Here is a 24,689-nt window from a genome sequence, read left to right as displayed (position 1 = left end):
AGTTAACTTTCTTTACGCGGTGCTTCCACATTAAATGGCCGCTGACCTTTGCTCATGTTGAATGACCTTGTGGAGCAGCGTTTGAACCAGCAGTAAAAACTACATTTAGGCCCATCGGCCCACCAGCAAACCCGCCAGAACAGATAAACGTCATGTTTGAGTCAATCGCCACTGGATCGGATTGGATAGGTGCTTATTCCAACATTAGTTTGCCAATGCGGGCTTCGTTCCGCGCTAAAACCAGGCTAAAACTGGCACAACCGAAAAAAATTTGAGGTTACCTGGGGCGTTTTGGCGCAGCGTTGCGCAATTTCGACAAATATCGCGGTTTCGGCGCAGCTCGGCGCAGAAATACCAAATTGTATAAAAATGGCGCAATTGGCGCAGCTGTTGCATCCCTGTTTGTATAACAAAAAGAAACCTTAAAATTTTGAGGACACTTGTGAAGAATCACACCACACTATATACTTCAGTCATGATGTATATAATCGCTGAAAAATTTTTAGGAGTCCAAAAACCCACATTTTAATATTCGAATTCGCTTTGCACTCAGAATTTTGCTATTCGCATAACTTTACAAAAGACCAACGTGAAACCAGTGCAACTAGCTTGACCTGCAGTCTCAATTTAACTTACGTCCTTCGCTTGGAACCGTGCAGCAACACGTCATGCTTCTCGTAGATCGACGTCTCCTTGTCACTGTCTTTTTCGAGCTGGTCTGGGTCATGCGTTGTGAGTAGGTCTGCTGTGCTTCGTATGGGCAGAGCTAGAAATGTACCGGAACATGGAAGGTTACGGTGCTCCAAATCGTGACGTCACAAAAGTCGCGGCCGCGCGATTTTTAGGAGAGATGTGTGACTCACGTTCACCATCCTGCTCCCCTGGGTTTCTGTATTGGTGCATCCGGACAACGTGGTCCGCGACTTCTCGATCGCTCTCAGGATCCATCTGGTGCCCCGTGACAAAATGCAAAAAAGAGAGAGAGAGAAAAAAAAAAACTGTGTTCATATCCATGTAACAACGCGTCATGCATTTAGATCCAGGCAACAATGAAATGCGGCAACGTGAAACGACAAGTCACCTTGATAACCTCGATAAAAGATCAGATTGGCGTCTAAAAATTGCTGATAAGCCCATAGTTAAGGGGGGACGCAGCTTTGGCATCGCGAAATTTGGCCAAAAAAATCGATTTTTTGAAAATCTCATTTTCACATTCTGTGACCCCTTTTCTATCTAATTTCGAAGTTCCTTCCCTGAAAACGGCGTAGAAATGACGTAAGAAATCTTCATCGAAGCTAGGGTGGTGATGAATTTCACGGAAATTATGAAAAAAAAAAAAAAAAAACGGTGTTTTTCGAGCCGCGATATCTCCGCATCCATGTAACCTAGCGCCGCCATCTTTGTCTCTATGGGTAGCGCGATTCTTCCGTTTCAAATTTGCCGCCTCGGCTGGCTGAACCAGGCAAGAGCAAGCCCACAGCAAGTCAAAGTTTAAAGGTATCACGACAGTTTCTGATTGGCGACGCGCGTCACGTGATTGCACGGCGGCTCCGCATTGGTCGCCCGTGCGGTCGCTTGTAGCAATCAGTGCAAAGGTCGTCTGCTCTATCAGCTGACGGGACGCTTACTGCGTGTGTTTTCAACTTGTCGCGGCGTGGTTTCGAGATCGCATCGCGCTGCGATAAGACCGGCGCTCATGAAAGGAGAAAAATGTTGTTGTCCAGTTTGGCGCACTGCAGTTTTGAGATCCGTTCCCGCATGCGATCATGGACCGGCGATCGTTCAAGAAGAAACTCAAGACTGTGCAGCGATTTGGTGATCGTAAGCCGAAGCCGCCGACCGTGAAAAAGAAATTCAGTCTGGCGACTTCTGCAAGCAGCAACAACGAGGACTCGCAGCCAAGCACAAGCACGCACGGAGCATCGTCTGCGAGCATCGACGAAACTGTTAATATGCCTTTGGAGCAGTGCTTTGTGCTGTTGGAGGAAACATCCGTTCGTCGTTCCGCGCAGGCTGCAGACATCGCGGATGCTCAGCCGAGTACTTCGCGCGAGGATGCGAGGCCGTCTGCCAGCACCACCAGTAGCACGATTCGGCCCGATTAGAGCCTCGTTTCGTGTCAGCGGAGGCATCTCGCGAACGCGCCGCGACTGTTCAGGAGTCCCTAAGAGCAGTGTCTGCGACGGAGCGCAAGATGTCACTGATGGACCAAGGGGACGAGAGTGACATCGAAACGAAAAACGAAGATGAGTTTTACCTCGTGCAACGAGCGGCCCTGAATGGTCTGTTTGGCAGTGCCCTGTGCCCGCAGTGCAAAGAGCCGGGACTCAAGATGAAGTACGGAACTAAGCGCGGGTTAGCGGTAAAAATGGTACTCACCTGCACTGCATGCGGCGCGGACACGAAAAATGCGTGGTCGTCGCCGCGAATGGAAAACAGCAAGTCATTTGAAGACAACATTCGGGCTATGCAAGCTATAAAAACGATTGGAAAGGGATCGCTAAGCGATTTTTGGTCTGTGATGAATGTATCACATTGGGGAATTCACCACAAGACCTCGATGCCTACACCCAATTTTGCACGTCTCTTGGTCTCCAACCTGGACGTCATGCACTTCGTAGAGCAGCCGAAAAAGATGCCATGTGGAAAAAAAAAGGCTGCGAAAGCTCATCAGGCTGAAGGTCAGATGGCCAAGCGATGCCGCACTGCAAAGGACACTAAGGACTACAACCCTGGTGACTATTAGGCATGTAAACGTGACGCAAAACTTTGAACCTCATTTTCTCAATACTGTTTTTTCGGCATGTTGCTCAGCTCGTGGAGCAGATATCTTTGCAACTACTTGACAGATTTTGATTCAGTTTTTTTTTTTTTTTAATGACCCTTGAACGGTGGTCCAGGGGGCTGCATTGTTATTTTTTTAATTTAGTCTTTTAAAAATTTTTGGTAGGGTTCCTTGTTTGTAGTGCAAATGTGCTCATCGAAGTATTAGTGGAGAAAACATGAACTACAATTTTTAGTGTTGCAAGAAAATTACTTTGAAAACTCAGCCCCCTTCAGCATACATTCGCCTCTGCACACAGTGCTTACCAACTTTTTATGTCATTTTTAAACTCTCCAGCCGCTCCACGAGGTCCAGTAATGAAATTATTTGTTTCTCAGGAAGTTTTTGTGATATCATCTTGAAATTTTTATGGAAACATTATGAGGTCATTCTTAGTCTTTGTGCCAATTTTCATCAGTCTAACCAGAAACAAGAAAGTTCGTTCCCTTAAGAGAGCACTGACTATTGGGAAACAGCGCATACAAATGCGCATGTAACCGGCACATTTTCGAGGGCTGCATTTCTTTGCATTAGAGGGCACCACGCTTTTTGTGGTAATGCGTACAGCACCAACACTTGACAGGCAATACAAGCTTCGCTTGGAAGAGATAAAAGCGGGATTACCAAGTGCCAACTTCACTTCTGAGCAGTCTTTCAGGGTTCTACTGTTCAGATAAAAAAAGAAAATCTTGGATGGTTCTAAGAAAAATTGCTACATTTAAAATAAGCTGCGCACCTATTTCAAACTACCTCATTAACTAATGAAATGTAACGGTTATTTTTAATACTTTGCACGCCTTATTTTAGCCTTTCAATTAGCGTATTGAAACTCATGTGCTGTTTAATGGCAATGTGCTTTGAACAAGTACCAGCCCATATAACCCATCAAAAGCCACACTGCTCCTCAGGAAACTTACTGACATAATGAACCGGCTTGTTTTGTACTGTAGACAAAAAAGAGATGTGACACCACTGCTTCCCTGCTACTCCTAAGGAAATGTGGTCAAGGCTCTTGTTCTGCCAAGACCCTGCTTTTTTTCCTTTCGAATGGACGATATATCTTGTGTACAGTCGTTCCCGGATATATCGAACTCGGATATATCGAATTATTGGCTATATCGAACAGTTGAGAAATCCCCTTGAATTTCCCATGCAAATGTATGGGGCTGGTGCGCACGTATATCGAAGCCCCACACAGCGAAACATCTGCTATATCGAAGGCTGCGCAGCGCCAAAGCCCAGAAAGTGCATTTTTCTTAACAAATATTGATAATTTTTTGGCCTCGTTCAAACAAGTTCCGATCCCTCGTCGCGTGCAGGTGAAGAAAGGCAGTGTTATTCCATTGCGTTGATCTAGCTCGTTGCGCAGCGCTTGTCAGTGCACCGGTCTTTTGATGCGCGATCCACAGGTCTTAACGTGCGGGCGTAGTGTTTTTCAAAAAGGCCGATTGCCGGGGGCACCAAAACGAGAATGCGAAGTGACTAAGCAGCCTCGTTGTAATGTTTGTATTGCATTCCCTTCCTTGTTTGTTCGCACACGATGGCATGCGGGCCCGAAAAGCATGGCCTTCGAGATGTGCAACCTCGTGACGGTGGTGCTTTCGATTTTAAAACACACATCTCGGAGGCAACGTTTTTCTCGCATTTCTCGCTAAATCAAAGGCTGCCTTCTACAAAGCCACAAGTGCCATCGCTATCGCCAACATGTCGACGGTGGAGAAATGTTTTGTGCAGCGTTGTTGTTGCGGCATGTGGACTTCTGTACTTCTCGCTTCGTTCTTGATAAATCGTCATTCGGGAGTCTAACTAAACATTGTCCAGCTCGTGGCGATAAAAATGATGATCGGTGCTTGGAGCGACGTCAAGTAAAGCACCATCGTGCACCGTTTCCTTGTGGGCCTTCGTACCAGGTGACGACTTTGGGAGCGTCATGACTGCTGACTACGGTGTACAAAGCGTCAGTGAATTTGCGACTTATTAGCGTTTCCGGGCGCCATATCGGACGGGAGCACAGCGAGCGACTTCATCGGTGCAGATAACGACGTAGCTGCTTCTGACTGCATCAATGCCGAGATCATAGCTGTCGTTGCCGGAGCTGTGGAAATGGACCTGTGCGGTTTGAAGATGCCAATGCCGCCGCTGCCACCGCTAAACCCTTCACCGCGCTACAGAGCTTGCATCGGCGTTTAGCGTCGATCACCACTGTTGTGGCCGAAGGTGCTGAATTTGCTTATTTGGAAAGCTTCAATGATATTGGCGACGACTTGGTGAACTTCACGGTGAGCAAGAAGCAAGACAGATTTACGGACTATTTTCATGCTAAATAAAATGCGGTAACTTGCAAAAGAAGTTGTTGCCTTGTTCTTTAGCATATATGAGCAAATCGTCATGTTCGCACTTTTTACGATTTCCGAAAACTGTGTCAAGGCCTGCAGTGCTTTAATCAAAGCCTTAAATGCGCATATTTTGTATTTCGCATTATCAATATATCGAACTATTTCGCGGTCCCCTTCGAGTTCGATATATCCGGGATCGACTGTATAACTATCCTGCCAATAAAAAAACAATTCACCTTGTCAAGCATGATAAACAGCAGGTCAAAACGAGACAGCAGAGAGTCCTGGAGGCCAATGTTCTCCATTGGTGACTTGTATTGGTCATACTGAAACAAGGAACAGATGAAAAGAATTTTCACTTGTTGTGACAGGACATAAATTAACCAACTGGAGCACTCGGCTATTTGGTACAACATACCGCAAAAGTATTGCATAGCTCTGAACAAGAACAACAGAAAAGGGGCACACATTCCGGAACAGAAAACAAGTGGGCAATTCGTGTTTTGTTTCAAAAAGCAGTGCAGCTTCTTTAATTAGACCCGACTGATCAGCAAATGTGGGCAGTTGCTGTCCGACCCCTGCCACACATTGTCGACTGCTGCCCTTTGTGTGGTAGTCTTAGCGCCGCTGGCAAGCGTACTCGATCGGTCTTGCGGAGTTCCCTTTTACGGCCTGCAAGCCCGTGACCGTCGTACTGTGCTGCATCTTGGGTTAATAAACCCATGTTGTTTGTTGACATCCTGCTTAGAGTGCCTTTTCTGCGCCGTGCCGGAGTCGACGAACCCGGCCGTAGCGTCTTTGTTCGCTGCGGCAGTGGAGAACGTCGCGTCCCTTCACGGTTGCCTCGTAGGGTAAGCTTTGTGCTAAACCTATCTCCACACATTCTAGATATGTGCGGCATAACTAGTAATAAAAATTTCCACTCACGTATAGCACCGTAGAATACAGTACCATCCAAGACCCTTAAATTGACGTTTCTCAATGCTACTCGTATCTCCCGCTTCATCATGGCAGTCCATGGTGCTGCTTTCCCGACTAGCCGCAAGATGTACGTGGTGGCGCAAGGGTGAATGAATGAAACGCTCATGATATCCCATCCCTGTCCGCTCGTTTCAAGGGTAAAAGTGTGCTAAACCTTAAGCGAAAACCGTGAAAGCGTTGTTTGTAGACAGCTTTACGTACCCTCACATGAAATGAAATGATTAAAATGTTTATTGAAGGTAACTCGAGAGAATTCTTACAGGAACCGATCATTAGTGAGTCTTCCACCTTTTCAGTGTGAACTAATATGATACCGGACGCCACCGACCTTTTCATATAGTCACTTATAATATCTACACGTGTCAATCCAATGCGTTATTAATGAACAGATAGACGATGTAAAATGTTACATACCAATTGTTTTCTTTGCACACGCTCACCGAGAGCAGTGGAAAATGCCTCAATAAATATTTGTTTATTGCACAAATAGCCGCGTATCCGCCTCTCTTCGCTATTCCAAAACAGCCTTTACGAGCTGAATTGGGGGTACTGCAACTGTGAATAAGTCGCCAAGCTATTCAGAACAGTTGGAGCTTTGGCGGAACAAATGGTCGGAGCACGCGGCCAACCCGTCGTCTAGCTCCTTCAGAAGCGGAACTTTAGAGAAGCTTAAAGCACCTATAGCCATAAACTTATAGTCATACACTGCCCCCTCGCGGTTTGCAAGGCAGTCCGCTGACCTAAATTTTGCTGGAATGTCACTGGGGGACGTTCCAGTACCTCCTGCATCTAGATGAATTGAGGAGATACACACGAGCTATGGGACGAACATACCGAATGACGCTTAATGCGCACATTCTACTCAGGGGTCTAAAACCAAGAAAAATAGAGAGAATGTTGCCGCTCATTCGTTGGGAAGACACTGGGCTCAGGATGCATAACTCAGTGGAGACCTAAGCCGAAAATCGCCAAAAATTCGCCATGTCGCCATTCATAATTTTAGGTCGCCATGGGCCTCTCAAATTCGCCAATTTGGCGAAAAGTAGCCACCATTGGCAACCCTGGGTGCACCAACCAGTAATGACTCTTGTTACACCTCAGTTAATGCAGACAATAGAAATCAATAAAGCAGCAATAAAGAAGTAATAGAAACACTGACAATTAGGCATGTGCAAATATTTGAGCAGTTCGAATATTCGAACAAATATTACAGTATTCGAATTCGCTTTGAAATTAACTTGAATTATTCTAAATTTCAAAATATTCGTAATGAACGAATAGACATAAACAAACCGCATGTAACCCCTGTAAAGGTGGTTTCACTGCAGTGGAGGAGTGCCATACCATGAATAGACCTATCCAGGGGAAATCCGCACTGCCGCGAAGCCCCACTTCAAGGTTAAATGAACAAATTACCCTCACATCGATTTACCATTTTTTAAGTTTAAAAGCTCGTTATACCAGCTTATATGCTGTAAGTGTAGTAAATTTTAAAACATAATGTACTTTACAGGTTATCATTAGAGCTGTGTGAATAGCAAAATTTTGGGTGCGAAGTGAATTCTAATATTGAAATGTGAGTGCGAATCTAATAGAATATTTTTCAAATATTTCTCGAATATTTTTCGAATACTTCGAAGCGAAATTGCAGAAAAAAAAGTTGGAGACGATTCCTAAGCATATTGTTATGAGATAGCAACATGAAAGCAACATGTAGAGGCCGAATTCTATTTATGTACATGATTTGGTACAACCAAAGTGTTGCCGACAACACTTTACACGTGATAGGCAAAGATGCCATTTCCTCAGCCTCTCCTCCTGTTTCAACTTCTGTGGAAGCCCAACTGATGTGACGGACAAGGGTGTGCTCCCTTCAAGTCCGGAGTTCCAAATCTGCCTCGTAGACATCGATATATAATAACATCTGAAATTTTGGATGCTAAAAAGCTTCGGCGTCCGATTTTTCGGACTTCCTGGCCAAATTTCAGGTTCAAAACAGCATTCTTTGAGCCCCCACCTCTGCCACGTTTTTCATCTCCACGTTGGAACCAGCGTTTTCTTGACTGTAGCGGAGCTTGAAAGGCAGCTTTGCCGCAATACGAGAGTGTAATGAGGTGAAGCATATTGAAAATCTGAAGGGGTCACTTTCAGTCTGGCGTTGACTATATTTGTTTTTGGGAAGTTCGAATAGTAAAATTCCTGTGCGAATCGAATAGCAAACATTATTCGAAAAATATTCGAAATTTCGAATATTCGCACACCCCTAGTTATCATTGCATTCTACCGAAAGTCAAATCCTGCTACTAGTAAAGTTGCTCCCATCCCCCTTGAACCAAAAAGAATGACATTTGCACATGCATTGTTTCAGTTTTAAAAAATATTGTGCAGGTTTGCTGGGTCATGACAAGTATGCTTATTTTTCTTTTATAATATGTGATATATACTTTTCGAATTCGATTCGAAATTATTTAACGAAATCTCTATTCGCTTCGAGTTTGCTTTGAACCTAAAATTTACTATTTGCACAACCCTACTGACAATACAAAATTCTTACTAGACAGCAATTCAGAGGGAGCTGGTGGCTTGAAGTGATGAAAAAGTTGTTAAGCAGGGAGAATGTCACTGAAGGCAATGTCTTGACCAGTGGTCTTGTCTTCTTCAAGGCAGTAACTGATGAAAGCAAGTCCACTTATCGAAATGTTGCTTGTAGTGACGTGCCCAGTCCAACATTCTTACGGTAACGTTAGCTGATGGTTTCCTTTAGCAACTCTGCTAGCGACTTATACTAATCCAAGCCGACTCACCCGACCATACACGGGATTGGCCGCCGCCAGTACACTGCAGCGCGCATTCAGCCTCGCGTGGATGCCCGCCTTGGAGATGGTGACACGGCCCTGCTCCATGACTTCGTGAATGGCCGTGCGATCCATGTCCGACATTTTGTCGAACTCGTCAATGCAGACGACACCTCTGTCGGCGAGAACCATAGCACCAGCCTCCAGACGTTTGTCCCCTAGAAGATGAAAATTGTACCATAAAAAATTTACGAGCTGAACATTCAAACTGCATAAGTGAAGAAACTATTTGGCACGAGTTTAACGAGGACAAAAAACATGCAAAGCAACAGGACGGGTGTCTGTTTTTTCGTCCTCGTCTAATTTGTGCCGAATAGTTCCTTCACTTATGCACCAATACAGTATAGACCGCTTATAACGTAAGTCGCCGGAGTCGCGAATATCTGCACTATAACCAAAACAACCTTCTTCAAAGGCTGCACTTGCGCAAAACGTGTTGAGCATGTAGCCTCGCGTGTCCGATAATCGACATATGCGATTTGGGGCGCTTACAACCACTTAAATCTCCGAATGTTCAAAAATTAACCGCCAAAGACCTGCATTGCCAACGAAATGAACACGGGGGAAAAGAGCAAACAAAACAAAGTGCCATCGCGGAAATTCGCCGACTACGTTTCAGGCCACCTCGAGGTATGCGCATTACACAGAAACCATGTCGAATCGCGACCGAAATTTCACGTGCTGAGCGGTACCGATCGTTCGATTTCACGGGCGCGCACGCGATGTCCAAGACATTGCAGTCGAATCCGGAACCACAATTCGAGAGTTGCATGTGCCAACCATGCCCTCGTTTTCATTAACTATATGATTCTCTTCCCATCAAGTGCAGCCATCGCAAAAAGTTTCGTTGATTCCGCACCAAACCGCAACTTTTATCGCCCGCGACCGCTACCGAAAAGCAACCAACGCTGATTAGGCCTAGCGTGCGGTTCAGCATGTTGTCGTGGGAAGTTTGTCCAAGACAACATGAAGATCGGACGTCGAAAAGATCGCACTCAAGCACTAACTTAAGAACAGCGCGCGATACGAAGTTTGTGTTCGCGGCCGGGAGATCAACGGCGACAAAAGCCCGCCAAGCTCGTTTAAGTCCGCGCACTGGCAGAAAAGGCGAAAGCTCGCGTCATGAAGCCGCAAAACTTCAATTTGCGGACGAGGTCGCAAACGCGATATCTGTAGCAAGTGTGATAACGACGACGCTTTTCCCGACAGGAAACTTACTTTAAAGCGCACTTGATGAGGACACGATCGTACGTTCCACGCGTAACGCGCTGCCGGCAAGCGGCCGCGGAGCCTTGCCGCCGCCGGTGCAGAGGCTACTCCGTCGCCTAGGCAACCACCATCCTTCCCCACTCGGCGAGCACGCACAGCGCTGCCGCGGTCTTTTTCCTCCCTCCGCCCCTCGTTCGTTCACTGTGCGTGCCCTCGCCCTTCGTAACGACCTCGTCGCTCCCTCCCCAGCGGCGTACCTCCTTTGAGAATCGCACTCGCTACCGCGTTTGTCGGAAATATTTTCCCGCAACCGCATTATAAACGGTATTTCATCTTGGGGGACTGCACAATAAGCGGTATGCATATGCATGCGGTTCTATGGGAGGGTGAACGGGAGTCGAAAAAGACCGCATTATAACCGGTCCTGCACTATATGCGGTTACGTTATAAGTGGTCTGCACTGTATACTCAAACCTCGATATAATGAACACAGATATAACGAATTATCGGTTATAATGAAGTAAATGAAGAATAGTGTCATTGATACAGTGCTACAAATAAACGTTTATAACGAATTTTCGGATATAACGAAGTTATTTTCGTGGCAGATGTCACTTTGTCATAATGAGGTTTGAGTGTACCAACTAGCTCAAACTGCATGTCAGTCCACTACAACAGAAAATACTGTCATAGTCGGTAGTGAAGTATGCATCATTTGTAGGGCTTATGTCCTAACAGGGGCATTCTAACCATTCTGGACTTTCATTAAAGTAAATTCAGCTGCAGCCACTGACATGATGTCATAGGCTGTCATGATGTCATAGGCCTATGCACTACAATTCACCTTTTCTTTCCTTCTCTCCCAAGTTTCGTACCTGTCTCCTGGTCAGTAGTGACTGCCGCTGTGAGACCGACACCAGAAGAACCACGACCGGTAGTCGCCACAGCTCTCGGTGCCGTGTGGAGGACATATCGCAGCAGCTGGGACTTAGCCACTGACGGGTCGCCAATTAGCAAGCAATTAATGTCACTGTAAAGAGAGAGAAAGCCAAGGTTTCAGCTACAAGAACATCAAATATTTCCTTCAAAATACACTGACAGGGTTTATTTTACAGTTAAACCTGCTTATAACGAACCTCCATATAACGAATTCCTGGATATAACGAAGTTTTTCTATTCCCCACCGTTACTCCATAGAAGCACATGTATTTGAGACCTCTAAGTAACGAAGTGGCAGCGGGAGACCCCCTCGAAATAACGAATTTTCCCCGATGACGACCTAAAGATTTTGGCCCATATTTTGTCATTTTTGCGCAAGCAGCAACCCGAAGCACCTTCTCCGCCGCGACGGAATGCGAAGCGGCGGCGTCGTGCTTGGCGCGCTCGAAGGCACGGAGACTGCGAGGCGAGAGCGAGCGCACGTGTGCGTGCGTGCGCGAGGCGGGCTTGCATCTCTCGACCCGACGAACTTGCCGCCGCGGGTCCGCGGGCGTGACCTTTCCCCCTCCCCTCAAACGTGATCCCGCCACTTGCTGCAGCTGTCCTAGCCCGCCAAGCCGGCACGCTCCTTTTTGCCGAAGAGAGAGAGAGAGAAAAAAAACAAAAAAAACCGAGTTTTTGTTTTTCTTCAGCGCGCTGGCAGCGCTACTCTTTGGTTACTGTGCAAGTCTCTGCACTTCGCTAACCTGACACTAGGTGACACTACTTAAAAAGAAAAAGAAAAAGGGGGAGCTGCAAGCAGCGCTGTTGGCGCTGTAGCTTTCTGCATTTGTTTTCTTTGTTTGTTTTCTTCGGTACTACGCCATCGTGTTGCTCGCTCTTCGTTTCCAACGCCTCGCGCTTGTGCGAACCGAGACGCGGCCACGCATCCAGTACCCGTTGTGACAATCCAAGGATGAGTGCTTCGACAAAGAAACGCAAGATACCGACTCTTGAGGACAAAATGGCCATCTTGGACGCCGTTTCTGGAGGCCAAGAAAAGAAGGATGTAGCTGCCAAATTTGGCATCGCAGCTAGTTCTTTGTCGACGATTTTAAACGCGAAAGATGCGATTCGCAGCGCTGTGGAGCGTGGCATGGACAGCAAAAAGAAGTTGAAGTCAACATACGCCGACGTCGACAAAGCTGTGTTCACATGGTTTATGGACATGCGGGCATAAAACGTACCCATCAGTAGCGCTGTTTTGCAGCAAAAGGCAAGGGACTATGTTTGCATCCTGGGCTGCGATGATTTAAAAGGCAGTAACGGGTGGCTCGAAGGTTTTAAACGCAGGTACGGGATCGTCGGCAAAGTGATCAGTGGCGAGTCCTCCTCTGCAGATAGAGATGGTGCCGACTCGTAGATCCAACACAAACTACAGTCGAACCCGTTTATAACGAACTCGAAAGTGTCGCGAAAACTGGTCGTTACATCAGCAGTTCGTTGTAAATGGACTCACCCTCAAAAAGATGCATTTAGCGACCAAGCCGCTTTTTTTTTTCTGCGTATGTTTTTGAAAAGTTCTAACAACTCCTCCGGTGAGAAGTTAGGCCTTTTCGCGTTGTGAAGCGAGGCCCGCTGCGTGCACGAGTGAATTAAACCGCCTTTGCCATGAACCGACACCGTTTCATTGAACCGCGGTACCGCTACGTGGAGCCGATCATCCCTGGCTAGTTGCGTGCAGCGCGTCGCGTACTCGGCTCACGCCATCACTGCCGGGCCGCTTGCACTTGTACGCGCATTTGTGCGCTCTTTGTGCCCGCTTCACTTCGGAGCGTGCACGGGTGCGGCGAGCGGCCTGTTCGTTCAACGTGGCGAAGACAAGCATTTTGCAAGCAACGCGCACTCTACGTCTCCGCGATGCTCTGACGGCCCTGCACAACAGGTGCGGCGCGCTTGGGTTGCCGCCTAATAAAACCCGCTGTATACGCTCGTTGTAAGTGCATCAACGTTTCTCGGTGGCTGTGTCGCTCAACACCAGCGAGCTAGTTTCGTTTACACGAAGCGACGCGCACTTTATCTTGCACGGCGCGGCGGAAGCGAACTTTCGAACGGCAATGGCATCGCGCGCTTGTACTGCCGTCACTCCGAACAGTTTACGCCACACGTGCGGCCGAGCCGATAGCTGCAGATGACTGTGATAAGGTTGTCGGCGATAAATCATAACGGCACGTTCATCGCCGGCCGCCACGTCGCCTTCGCTCTCTTCTGATGCTTATCCGTGAAGGAATCGCCACAATCGCGCGGAAGTCGTAAACATTGATCGGCCGGTCTCTGCCATTACCGAAAAGATGAAAGACATTTTGCGGCACATTGTGACGTCGACGCAGTGAACATTTAGGCACCGAAAAGTTATCGCGGTCATCGCTTATTGCATTTTATGGATTCTTGCGTTCCAAGGCATAAGTTCATCGTAGGCGGTCGTAGCTGCAGAGAATGGCGCCAGGAAAGGTTGCCGTGCGAAAGCTGACTGCAAGGCTTCATGCTGCCTACTATTTCTTTCTTTCTTTCTTTTTTTTTTATTCCCCACTGCCATTCTGCCACTGAAGAAACGACCGGAAAGCGAGCGACCTTGCTCGTAGCGTCCGAAAGCAGCGCGTGCGGTGCTCGCCGATATCGGGTATCTTCGTTACGACTAAACTGGACCGGGGCACGCGCGAGCGCGCGCCTCTCATGCTTTAGAAGGCCTACTTTAACATTTTTTCGCTTCGTATACACCATATTTTTACCGCGACTGTGTCTGAAGCGTTCGTTGTAAAAGTAGGAGGCTTTGAAAAATGTTCGCTATATGTGGACGCAATTTCAATGGGTAGCATAGGAAAATCGTAAGTGCACTGAAATATGGTCGGTATAACCGATAGATCGTTATATCTGGGATCTTTATAAGTGGATTCGACTGTACCGGGTATATTGGAAAGCTACGAAGTGTCGGATGTGTACAACGCTGACGAAACGGCACTTTTCTACGAGTTGCTTTCGAACCGTACCCTTACGCTTAAAGGCGACGTCTGCCACGGCGGTAAGCAGAGCAAACGTCGTTTGACTGTGCTACTGGGCACAAATGCAGACAGAAGCGACATGCGAGTTCCGCTGGTCATTGCCAAAAGCGCCCGACCTTGGTGTGTCAAAGGAACCCACAGGATGCCCATAAAAGATGTGGCGAACACGAAAGCCTGGATGACGCACGACATATTTAGTGAGTGGCTGACAGATTTCAACAACGACGTCAAGAGGCAAGGACGCAAGATTTGTCTGTTCATAGACAATTGCACTGCTCACCACGTAGAAGGGCTCGAGCTCTCCAACATTGATCTGGAGTTTTTACCCGCAAACTGTACATCGCTCATTCAGCCCCTTGATAAAGGTAATATTAACAGTGTCAAGTGCTCATACCGACAGCGACTAATCCAAAAACTGCTCCTGAACATTCGTCTGCAGCGAGATACGAAGATGGACATTGTGCAAGCAATTGAGATGCTTGAAGCGTCCTGGTGAGAAACAAGCGCTGAAATTGTGGGAATTGCTTCCGCAAGGCCCGAATCTCAAAAGAGGTTCAGGCTGAAGAAATCGACGCCGGAGAGGAGGAGCCTTCGTGTCCGCCCGATCTCGCCGAAGCTTGGATTTCGCTGCGCACGAATGGAGGAGCCCCGGACGATGTGCAGATTTGCGATTTTTTATATGCGGACAACTGCGCTGTCACAACTGAGGAGATGACGGATGAGGCTCTGGCAGAAACTGTCCGAGACCGCAGTGACGACAACGGACCTTTGGAGGACGACTCGGCACGCGCTTTGCCCTCCACGAAGGAGGTGCTGGACGCCATCGACCTTTTGCACCGTGCCGCGGGCTCGCTGGATGATGACGGAACAGCATTGTGTTCATTGATGTCGTACGAACGGTCAGTGCTGCCGTCCATTATGAACAAACAACAGAGCAAAATCACGCAGTTTTTTACCGCGAAATAAATGTTTTGGGTGAGTTCCGCCGTCAGTTACTTTTTTGCTTACTTAAGCTTTTCTTTTTTCGAATTTTCGTGCCGAACCTCCATATAACGAAATCCTCTTTATAACGAAGTTTTTCGGGAATTAGTCATTTTCGTTATATCCAGGTTTAACTGTAATTCCTTTTTTTTAAAGGAAGGTCCTTGGCCTCGACATTCTGGATTGAATACGACTAAGTCTCAGACCACTTTCAATAATTTACAATTATTACATGATGAACGCATGCTGAGCAGACCATGCAGTCGCATGGTCTTTTCAAGGTAAAAAAAATCACAGCATATCTACGGAGTGAATGATGATGAGTGGGCGAAGCTGCAAAGGTTCATCGGTAAACCGTGAATCTTCCGTGAATTCTGCCCAGTACATCATCACCGACATGAGATCGGGCGCGTTTATACTAAAGGTTTGATGAGAGTTATGACGACTTGCAGCTCACTTTAATTTTACATGTACACTGTGAATTTTCATTGTTTAATCACGCACAGGAGAAATCGCACACACGCACTACCTTGGAGGTCAAAATCCAGTGCCTATATATACGGGGTGGTCAGTGAACGGTTGTGCAGCGCGAGCGGTCGGTTTTTTCAATCAAGACGCTGCCTGCGTTGGCGCCGCTGCGCCGCGAGGCAAGATAGGGGGGGGGGACCGTAGGAGAGGAGAAAGAGGGGGAAGCGTAGGAGAGGAGAGGGCGATACATATCACGTACTCTCGCAGCGCATTGTCCTTAGGGAGCCTTCATGTGTGCACGCCCCCTCCGTTTTTAAGACTGGTTACGGGAGAGGGGAAGGGGTAGAGGACATGGGGAATGGTGAGGGGGAGTGGAGAGGTGTGTGGAGAGGGTATGCGCATTCACAGTAAGGGTGGTCACGCCGCACACCACCACCACCGGACAGATACTGCCGGAGTGGAGAGGAGGTGTGTGGAGAGGGTATGCGCATTCACAGTAAGGGTGGTCACGCCGCACACCACCACCGCCACCACCGGACAGATACTGCCGTTTACTGCTGGCTGCCGGGAGATACGCCGGACAACGGAGGTGTGACAAGGTTAGACTAAGAGGAGCTACGCCCCTAAAAACAATGCTCATCTAAATATCATACTTAATTTTGTACAAGAAAAGTGTAGTACTAGTAAGAAAAAAAAAAGTTTAAACCCCCCAGAGTCCTTCGTAAACTCAGAATTTTCTATGCTAGATGCCTAATAATGGCATCCCTTACAGGCAGCTTTATATCATTACTGGCAACAACATATCCTCTGCGTGGTCCACGGTATCTTGAATTGCACAATACCACACTGAACAATTGTGGAAACCTTTTCTAGAACTTATGCAAACCACTTCACCAGTTCGTTGCGCGACAAACACGCCTATCAATCAAAAACACTCAGCATCGCGGCTTCACTACCACAGGGGTGAGACGGCTGAAATCGATTTGGGAGCAGTTTTGGGAGCAGCAAAATTTCAATTTAGGAGCAGGAGAACCTTGTTTGGGAGCAGTTAGTGGCATTTATTATGTCGGTTTTGGAGCTTGAAAAAAAAACAAATTTGTAGCAACTTGGAGGAAGAAACGCACATTTTAATCGGCTTAGAATACACATAACGTTCAAAGAGCCTTTGGAGAAAGCTTTTTTTTAAACATATTATTGTCAGGTATAAACTACACTACCTTTTTACAAACTACGCAATTTATATAACCCGGGTAACAACATATGAAATAGATGAAAAAAGTTTTTTAACTAGGTTCACTTTACATTTGAAAATTAAAAAAAAACACATTTTTCAAAAATTAAAAAAAAAAGTCACAGTTTCGCCGCAAGGGCGAAGCAATGAATGCGATAGCAAGGAACTAATGCTATACGAAGTGAGGCTCGCCAATGGATACTCTCAGTTTGAACATCGCTTCTGTTGCAAAGGCGGCCGAAGCAGCGAAGGAAACTAGCGTGCTTCAAGTGTCGAGCCGTGACACTTGATAGTTCGCGCTCATCTTCTGTTTGTTCGCTTAGCGGCGTCCCTTGAGATCGAGTGACTTTCGTACGCTCCGTAACATGAGCGCGGACATCACGGTGAAAGCGTGAAACATTCCTCTTCCCCTCACCACGAGAAAACCGCGCGAGCAGACAGCGGAAGCGCAAGCTTCTCCCATGCGCAAATATAAGAAGAAGCGAGCGAGCTCGCCGACGACTTTTAAATGCGCCCGTCGGGCTCCTAGCGCCATCTCGCTAGTAATGAAGAAACGCTTATTATCGCCTGCTGTCTCCGAGTCCGTCCAGCGCTAAAGGGTGTGTATATAACGCTCGCCGTTAGCTACGTGGAGGATCTGCGTTTCGTGGCGTAGTGGATAGCGCCACTCGCTGCGGAACAAGAGGTCCGTGGTTCGATTCCGCGCTTCGGAAGCATTTTTCTGAATTATTTTTCTTTGGGGCTTTTATATATATATATACATACTTATACATATACGGTGCATGACGGCGGCGACGGCGACGGCAAAATCCAGCCGAGACTGTCCATATAATTGCTATCGCAATAAAATCTGATTGCACGAGAATTGTAGTCACATAGCAGTAGGTCTTTGAACGGTCAACGAACGATTCTTACTAGCACGCGACTGCGGCGACGCCTTCACGTGTAACATCAGGAAAGAACAAAAGCGGTATGGCGGCCACCGATGAACGCATGGGGTGGGGGGGTCACATATATTTACAACCACTCAGAGGCGATTACCACAGCACTATGGAAGCCTCCATTACAAAGGCGCGTAGAAGGACACGCTTGGGCGCGTTAACATGTTCTGCGAACGTATCCCTGGCGCTGCTTCTAAAGTTACCGTATTTACTCGATTCTGCCGCGCCCTCGATTGTAACGCGCACCCGTTTTCCGCGACCAAAAAAAAAGTACAACATCGATTCTAACGCGCACCCATTTTTCGTGAGAGAAATGAACAAAAGAAGTCCGTAGGAGTCCACCTTCGCACATTCAGAAGAACAAGTATTTGGCTTTTAAAGAACTAAAGTTTCAAAAAAAGAAAACACAAAGTCAAACGGCGGGCCTTGCCGCTGAAACTGTCACCACTACGGCGGCGATACGAGTCGCATAATGGATCAGTCTTCGTCGCTGTCGGACAACTCCTTGTCGCTGTCAACGATCTTCGATTTCGGCAAACCGGCCCTGCTTTTGTCCACAGAAACTTTTTCGTGAAGCTTTGCTGTAAAACAATCTTCTGCTTCTGTTTGCGCCAGTCTCGCACGCACGTTTCGGCAACTCCGAACGACCGCGATGCGGCCCGATTTCCGTCCGTCTCTGCACATGTAATAACTTTTCTTTGAAATGCGACATCGTGGTGCACTCATCGAGTATTTGGAGTGGGCACTTCCATGCCACCGATGCGAATGTAGAACGGGATGACTAACTCCTCAGCACACGTACGAACTGAAACAATGACAGAAATGGCCGAGGCGCGTAGGAGGCGGCCATTTTGAAATGCCGATGGCAATACGATAACAGTTTTTTTTTTTTTTCGGTACTCGATTTTAACGCACATGCGATTTTTGGACTCGTTTTGCTGAAAAAAAGGTGCGCGTTAGATTCGAGTAAATACGGTACGTTTTCCCACGCTGAAACTGATGCAGGCTTGAAAATTCTTGCTTGCGGGGCCGTTTCGGCGCAGTTCGGCGCAATTCTTGCAATTTTTATGCTTTCGGAGCAGCTTGGCGCAGGAAAACGGAATCGTATCAAAAATTCGCAATATGCGCAGCTGTCTCACCCCTGCTACCACACCATTTTTTATAATCTGCACTCGGGAATCTTTTGATGCCAACCGTACATGTATGAAATCGTGGTAGTGTGGTATCATAAGTACTGGTGCTTCGCAAGAGCTCCATGACGTAGAGCTACTGACCCTCTGAGCCTGGTTCCATTGGGAAGGACCTTCTCCACGCCTCCCAGGAGAAGACACAGCAGCGCCCTCTTGATGTACTCGTGGCCATGGATGGATGGCGCCAGAGAGCGAGCCAAAATCTCAAAGACATTCTAAAAAGAAAACCATATCCAAGACATTATTTTCCTAGTCATGTCCACTCCAATCCACACGGTGAATTCATGGCGTGTTAAGAATTCCACGTAATACCGCAACTTATCAAATAACCTTGCTGCTCATACTAAGCCACTATGTGCGCAAGAACCAAGCGTATTTAGATAACCACTCGGTAGAGGCCCTGTCCTGTGACGACACTGGATGGCTGTCCTCGAAATTTCTCCTGCTGTGTTCTTCACAATGACATTAAGCACATTTGATAATTTAGCTGATATTTAGCGGTGTGCAATGCTTTGCACTGCACTAAAAATAATTTGACTTGTGAATTTACTACACCTGACACCTGTATAAGTTCCCATTGAAGTATTTGACTGGTACATTTGTAAGCAATATGAGAGAGAACACGTGCTTCACTACTGTGATTTACGCACCCCCTTCTGCTTACTGATGGCCTTGCACTTGTTCACGTCTTCGACGGAAATATTTGGAGCCACTTCCTTGCTCAGCAGACGAATGTTGTTGGAAATCAGAACGGATCTGCAATAGAGGCATACAAACATGACGGATCATTGAACTATGAAAAATTAAGACAGTATGTATTGAGGTTACAGTGGCACAATAAAATAGTACGCTGGACATTTGTGCAAAAATATGTTTTATTTTAGCCTTTACTCATCCACTGATGAGCACAGGTGAACAGGAGAGTTAAAAAAAAGATGCAGTGAAATGTTGTGAGGAAGAACATCTATAATCAGCTGCACTTTTCCAATGTATGCGACATCTTTGTAAATGCATTAGAAACATTGCACCGGAGCATGCACCCATTAACCCCGGACCTTAGCACCGTTGGTTGCCTTTTGAGCAGAAACATTGGCATAGTTGCAAGAATGATAGGTGCCCAAATTTGTGACATCAGCAGTAAACAGTATAAGTGTTTACTGCAGTATCAGCAACACCTGTACATTTTCTTTTACATAAAAAATAAACTTTATTATTGCAGTACATGTATAATATTTTAATAATGTGATTCAGATTCCAACAGTCAGGAAGAACCATGCTGTACGCATCATTTTCACTCTACTATTCTGCGCAAATGTCCTATGGACACAGTCAACATGAAATCACAGCATCATCACAGCTCTGTATAGTTGGTAAACCGATTGATACTAATATCAGCACAAGTTTTGATTAGAAAGCTACAAGAAGACCAGACATACAGCTATATGGTGCCGATAATGCACCAAGCTGTGTGCAGTCAACAAGACACAGTCATGGAACCTCCAATTCATCTAACGAGTACGTGGGAACCAAAATAGAAGGAGAAGAGATATGAAAAAGTAAAATTTTATTGAGGTACCTGAATGTGCCACTGGTGAATCCTCCCTGCTTTCCTGGAAGGCAGCGGTAAGTGCCAACGACTTGCACCCGATCTCCGGGTTTGCACTGGTCAACCAGGTCTCCGTCCACGATCGCATCGACGAATCGGGGCAGCTGACCAGCGGGGGCCTTTTCTGGCATTTCTTGAATGCTCAGTGTCTGGTGATCCTTGTACAGCGAGAGCCCGTACTCTGTCTCCAGAAGATTTCCGTCCTCATCCTACCGTCATAAAGTTCAAGTTAAATGATAATCGACACTTTAGACAACAGCATTGGTTCTAGAAACAAACTAGTACGAGATTATTGACTATAAATAAATAGATTTGGTATATACCAGCATTCGTGATTTGCCAAGTCATCACAAACTTAGTGGGTGACCTTTAAAAAGTTCCCAACTATTTCATCTGTTTTCTAGGAGCGAAATTACCATTAGTGAAATAGTAGGAAACTATAGCAAGTATAGATCTCTTCAGCGGCAACACCATCGTTATTGATAAACACACACAAGAACCTTGCAAACTGTCCCTTTACATTTTATAACTTATTTTTTCCCCAGAGCTATTCCTCTTAAAATTGCAAGTTTTGTCTTAAAAAAAAAGAAATCCAGCCCTCTAAACTTTCTCACAATTGACACAGCATGCTGCAGCTGCTTACAAATTTACACTGTGCCATGTTGCACAAAAAAAAGCCTTCAAACTAGGCGTGTGCGAATATTCGAAATTTCGAATATTTTTCGAATAGTGTTTGCTATTCGATTCGATTCGCACTGGAATTTTACTATTCGAACTTCCGAAAAACAAATACAGTCAACGTCCGACTGAAAGTGACCCCTTCAGATTTTCAATATGCATCACCTCATTACACTCTCGTATTGCGGCATAGCTGCCTTTCAAGCTTGGTTACGGTTGAACTTTGCCAAGACACAGTCAACATCCGATTGGAAGCGATCCCTAGATTTTCAATGTGCTTCACCTCATCACAACCCGGTATTGCGGCAAAGCTGCCTTTCAAGCTCTGCTACGGTCGCAAATGTACTAACTCAAGAAAACGCTGGTTCCAACATGGAGATGAAAAATGTGGCAGAGGTGGGGGCTCAATTAATGCTGTTTTGGACCTGAAATTTGGGCAGGAAGTTCGAAAAATCGGAAGCCAAAGCTTTTTAGCATCCAAAATTTCAGATGTTCTTATATATCGACGTCTACAAGGCAGATTTGCAACTCCGGACTTGAAGGGAGCACACCCTTGTCTGCCACATCAGTTGGGCTTCCACAGAAGTTGAAAGAGGAGGAGAGGCTGAGGAAATGGCATCTTTGCCTATCACGTGTTTGTCGGCAACACTTTGGTTGCACCAAATCATGTACATAAATAGAATTCGGCCTCTACATTGCCTCATTCTTGATAAGGCAACTATGAAACACCACCCCGGCAGTGCTTCATCAACCTAGCGAAAAGAAACACTTTCATGTTGCTATCTCATAAAAATATGCTTAGGAATCCTAACTCTTTTTCTGCAATTTCGCTTCGACGTATTCGAAAAACATTCTAGAAATATTAGAGAAATATTCAAAAAATATTCGATTCGCACTCACACTTCAATATTTGAATTCGCTGCGCACCCAAAATTTTGCTATTCGCACAGCTCTACTTCAAACCCTACAGCAGTTGTACATCAGTGGGGCTAAACAACAGTGTTTGTAGTTACCACATCAAACATCACGAGTTTATCCACCACTTTCCTTATAGCATCATTTCCTTTTACGTAACTTTAGTGATAGTGATCCAGCTAAGTGTGCTACTGGCAAGCAGATAGAAAGTTTTCAGTAAGCTCTGGGAAAAAGAATGAAAGTGGTGAAGCACCTTTGTAGGATATACTGCACTTGATGGGAAGGCATCGTAGGAGGTGAGATCGGTAAAGTGGCGCTCTAACGTCTTTTGTGTGGCTGGGCAGTAGTGGATGCTGTGCATTACTTTAGGACGCACGAGCGAGCCTGCAAACACAGAAAACATTTCAGATCAGGAAACTGGAGTGGCACTGAAGAGTGGTACGACCTACGGCTCTGGTATGATAACCTACAAAAAGCTCCATGGAACTTGCTTGCTTGGAAATTAAAGAAGTGAACCAAATTTGTTCAGCAAAATTCTCATAATTTAAGCTCATTTGTGCAGTCGTAACTAGTTTGGTGAGAGATACTAGGACGCCTAGTTTACAAGAAATGGTTAAACAGAGACTGCGAGTACTTTTATGCAATCTAAAGCTTGGAATTAATCCTTGAGTCTACCTGTCAAAGTGATAAATTACGAAAACGTCACAAACTCGTGACAATCGCACACTGCACTGTTGAATTGCAATGATGCTAACTGGGCATAAGCTGCTAACAACAGCAATTGTCACAGGCACTTTCAAACATCTTGCGACCTTGCATAGACAGCCAATCCATGTACTTTGATGTGCTTTGAAAGAGCAAAATAAATGTCATCAAAAGGAGCACATAGAGTTGAATGATTAGAGCTAAGCCATTAGTTCTGCATCTCCAGCTGCCAGACTGAAGCAACTGCGTTGTCATACTTTTCTCCAATTCAATGCATGCAAACTGCAAACATTACAATTAAGCACTCAGTAATATGGGTAGGCAATGGTACACAGACCACATGAATATGAAACAGGTCACTCACACTTCGTCACAATTCCTTCAACACACACAACTCCACCGAGATAAGAAGAATGGAGTGTCCTTGGTGTAACGTGCTTGGATCCGAAGCTGGAAAAGGAGAAGTAAGTTGAATGCTGTCAAGGCAAATCCAGAAATCTTAAAAATGGGACAAACAGAAGGTTGAAGTGGGCACACACCTTCCTTCCAAGCCAACATAGTATTCATCTCGTTCTTTTGCAAGCAGTGGGTCAACAGAGATGACCATTTCTTTGAGTGCACGCTGGAAAGCGATGATCTCTTCACTCGTGTGATTGAGCAATCTGCGAAAGCAACACATAAAAGTCTGTAACAACACAAACACAGTTACACAACATTTCTGCACATCCCGAGGACACCTTTTACTGCGTATCGTTCAAGGGCAACACTTTCTACACTCACCTAGATGCCCCTTCAATGCCTTTACAATCAATAGCGCTTTGACTGACGATTTTTCACCACTATTTCCCGCACTATAAGCTACAATATCAAAGCCTGAATATCATGCCTGTATCGTAGCTGTTAAAACAGAAGCCACCACTTCAAACTTCACCACTGTAACACTTTTATCCCAGTTTATCCAAATGACCTCAATTAGTCATTTTGATAACCATTCTGTAATATTATTTAGTAGCCATTATTTAGTATTATTTAGTAGTAATATCATTTAGTAGCCATTCTGTAATATTATTTTTTACTGAATTGTGGTTTGCACTCCATATATATGTGCATGCTTAGTTTTGCAGTGTAGTACACCCGACAGTTTCATAACTATTGAGCTTACTAAACTTATGCATCGTTCTTAAAATTATCAGTGATGCAAGGTCTAAAGACCACACAATCCATGGAGAACGAAAGCACTTCATGCGATGCCATTTGGTGAGCAAAATATTCTCCGCAAATCTGAAATTCAGCCCTTTCGCAACAAAATGCCGGCATATGGCGCAGTGAACGCGCTGCTCGGGCGCTTTTCCCGCGCTATTTGGCGCGTGGGTATTTAAAAGTTTAAAATGACTTCCTACCCTTTAGCTCTGGCGGCATTCTTCTTTCGCAGATCGTTGATGTTGACGATGATTCTGCGTTCTTTCTTGGTGACCAGATCTTTGACTTTGTGGCTGTAAAATCCTTGATCGTCCTGCGATGAGAAGCAATGCCGTGTACCAGATCGCGGACAATGGAGCCGCCGCCGCGCAACTTGCGGTCTCAAGGAGCAATTTCAGACCCACCTCGTCGTCTAAAAATTCGAGGTACTCCCGCTGGCATTCTCGGATCCGCTGCTCGGCGTCAGTATCGGCCATTTCGTGACTAAAACGTCGACAATCACTGGACTAGCTCACCCCGATTTTCACGACTTCGCCGGCTGCAACCTCACCTCACCTTGGCGCGCAACAGTTTTGGCGCCAAACTGAGGGGC

General features: G+C 46.1%; 1 protein-coding gene across 1 annotated transcript in view; it reads right to left on the bottom strand.

The window, feature by feature from the left end:
• LOC119383549 (DNA replication licensing factor MCM3) overlaps positions 1–24,671 on the bottom strand; it is a 42,719-nt gene extending 18,048 nt beyond the window's left edge. Inside the window, exons 1-13 of the mRNA XM_037651764.2 lie at positions 24,502–24,671; positions 24,298–24,410; positions 23,437–23,559; positions 23,262–23,347; positions 22,446–22,576; positions 20,570–20,808; positions 19,644–19,749; positions 19,078–19,208; positions 11,081–11,235; positions 8,946–9,154; positions 5,397–5,486; positions 864–948; positions 637–766 (exon numbers count right to left, since the gene is read on the bottom strand). Coding sequence (XP_037507692.1) covers positions 637–766; positions 864–948; positions 5,397–5,486; positions 8,946–9,154; positions 11,081–11,235; positions 19,078–19,208; positions 19,644–19,749; positions 20,570–20,808; positions 22,446–22,576; positions 23,262–23,347; positions 23,437–23,559; positions 24,298–24,410; positions 24,502–24,573 — 1,670 coding nt within the window. The 5' untranslated portion in view covers positions 24,574–24,671. The remainder of the gene's footprint in view (positions 1–636; positions 767–863; positions 949–5,396; positions 5,487–8,945; positions 9,155–11,080; positions 11,236–19,077; positions 19,209–19,643; positions 19,750–20,569; positions 20,809–22,445; positions 22,577–23,261; positions 23,348–23,436; positions 23,560–24,297; positions 24,411–24,501) is intronic.
• Positions 24,672–24,689: the final 18 nt, after the last annotated feature.

The sequence above is a fragment of the Rhipicephalus sanguineus genome, chromosome 2 (genome assembly GCF_013339695.2).
Source record: "Rhipicephalus sanguineus isolate Rsan-2018 chromosome 2, BIME_Rsan_1.4, whole genome shotgun sequence".
NCBI classification, from domain to species: Eukaryota; Metazoa; Arthropoda; class Arachnida; order Ixodida; family Ixodidae; genus Rhipicephalus; species Rhipicephalus sanguineus.
This window is presented reverse-complemented; position numbering and strand designations above follow the sequence as displayed.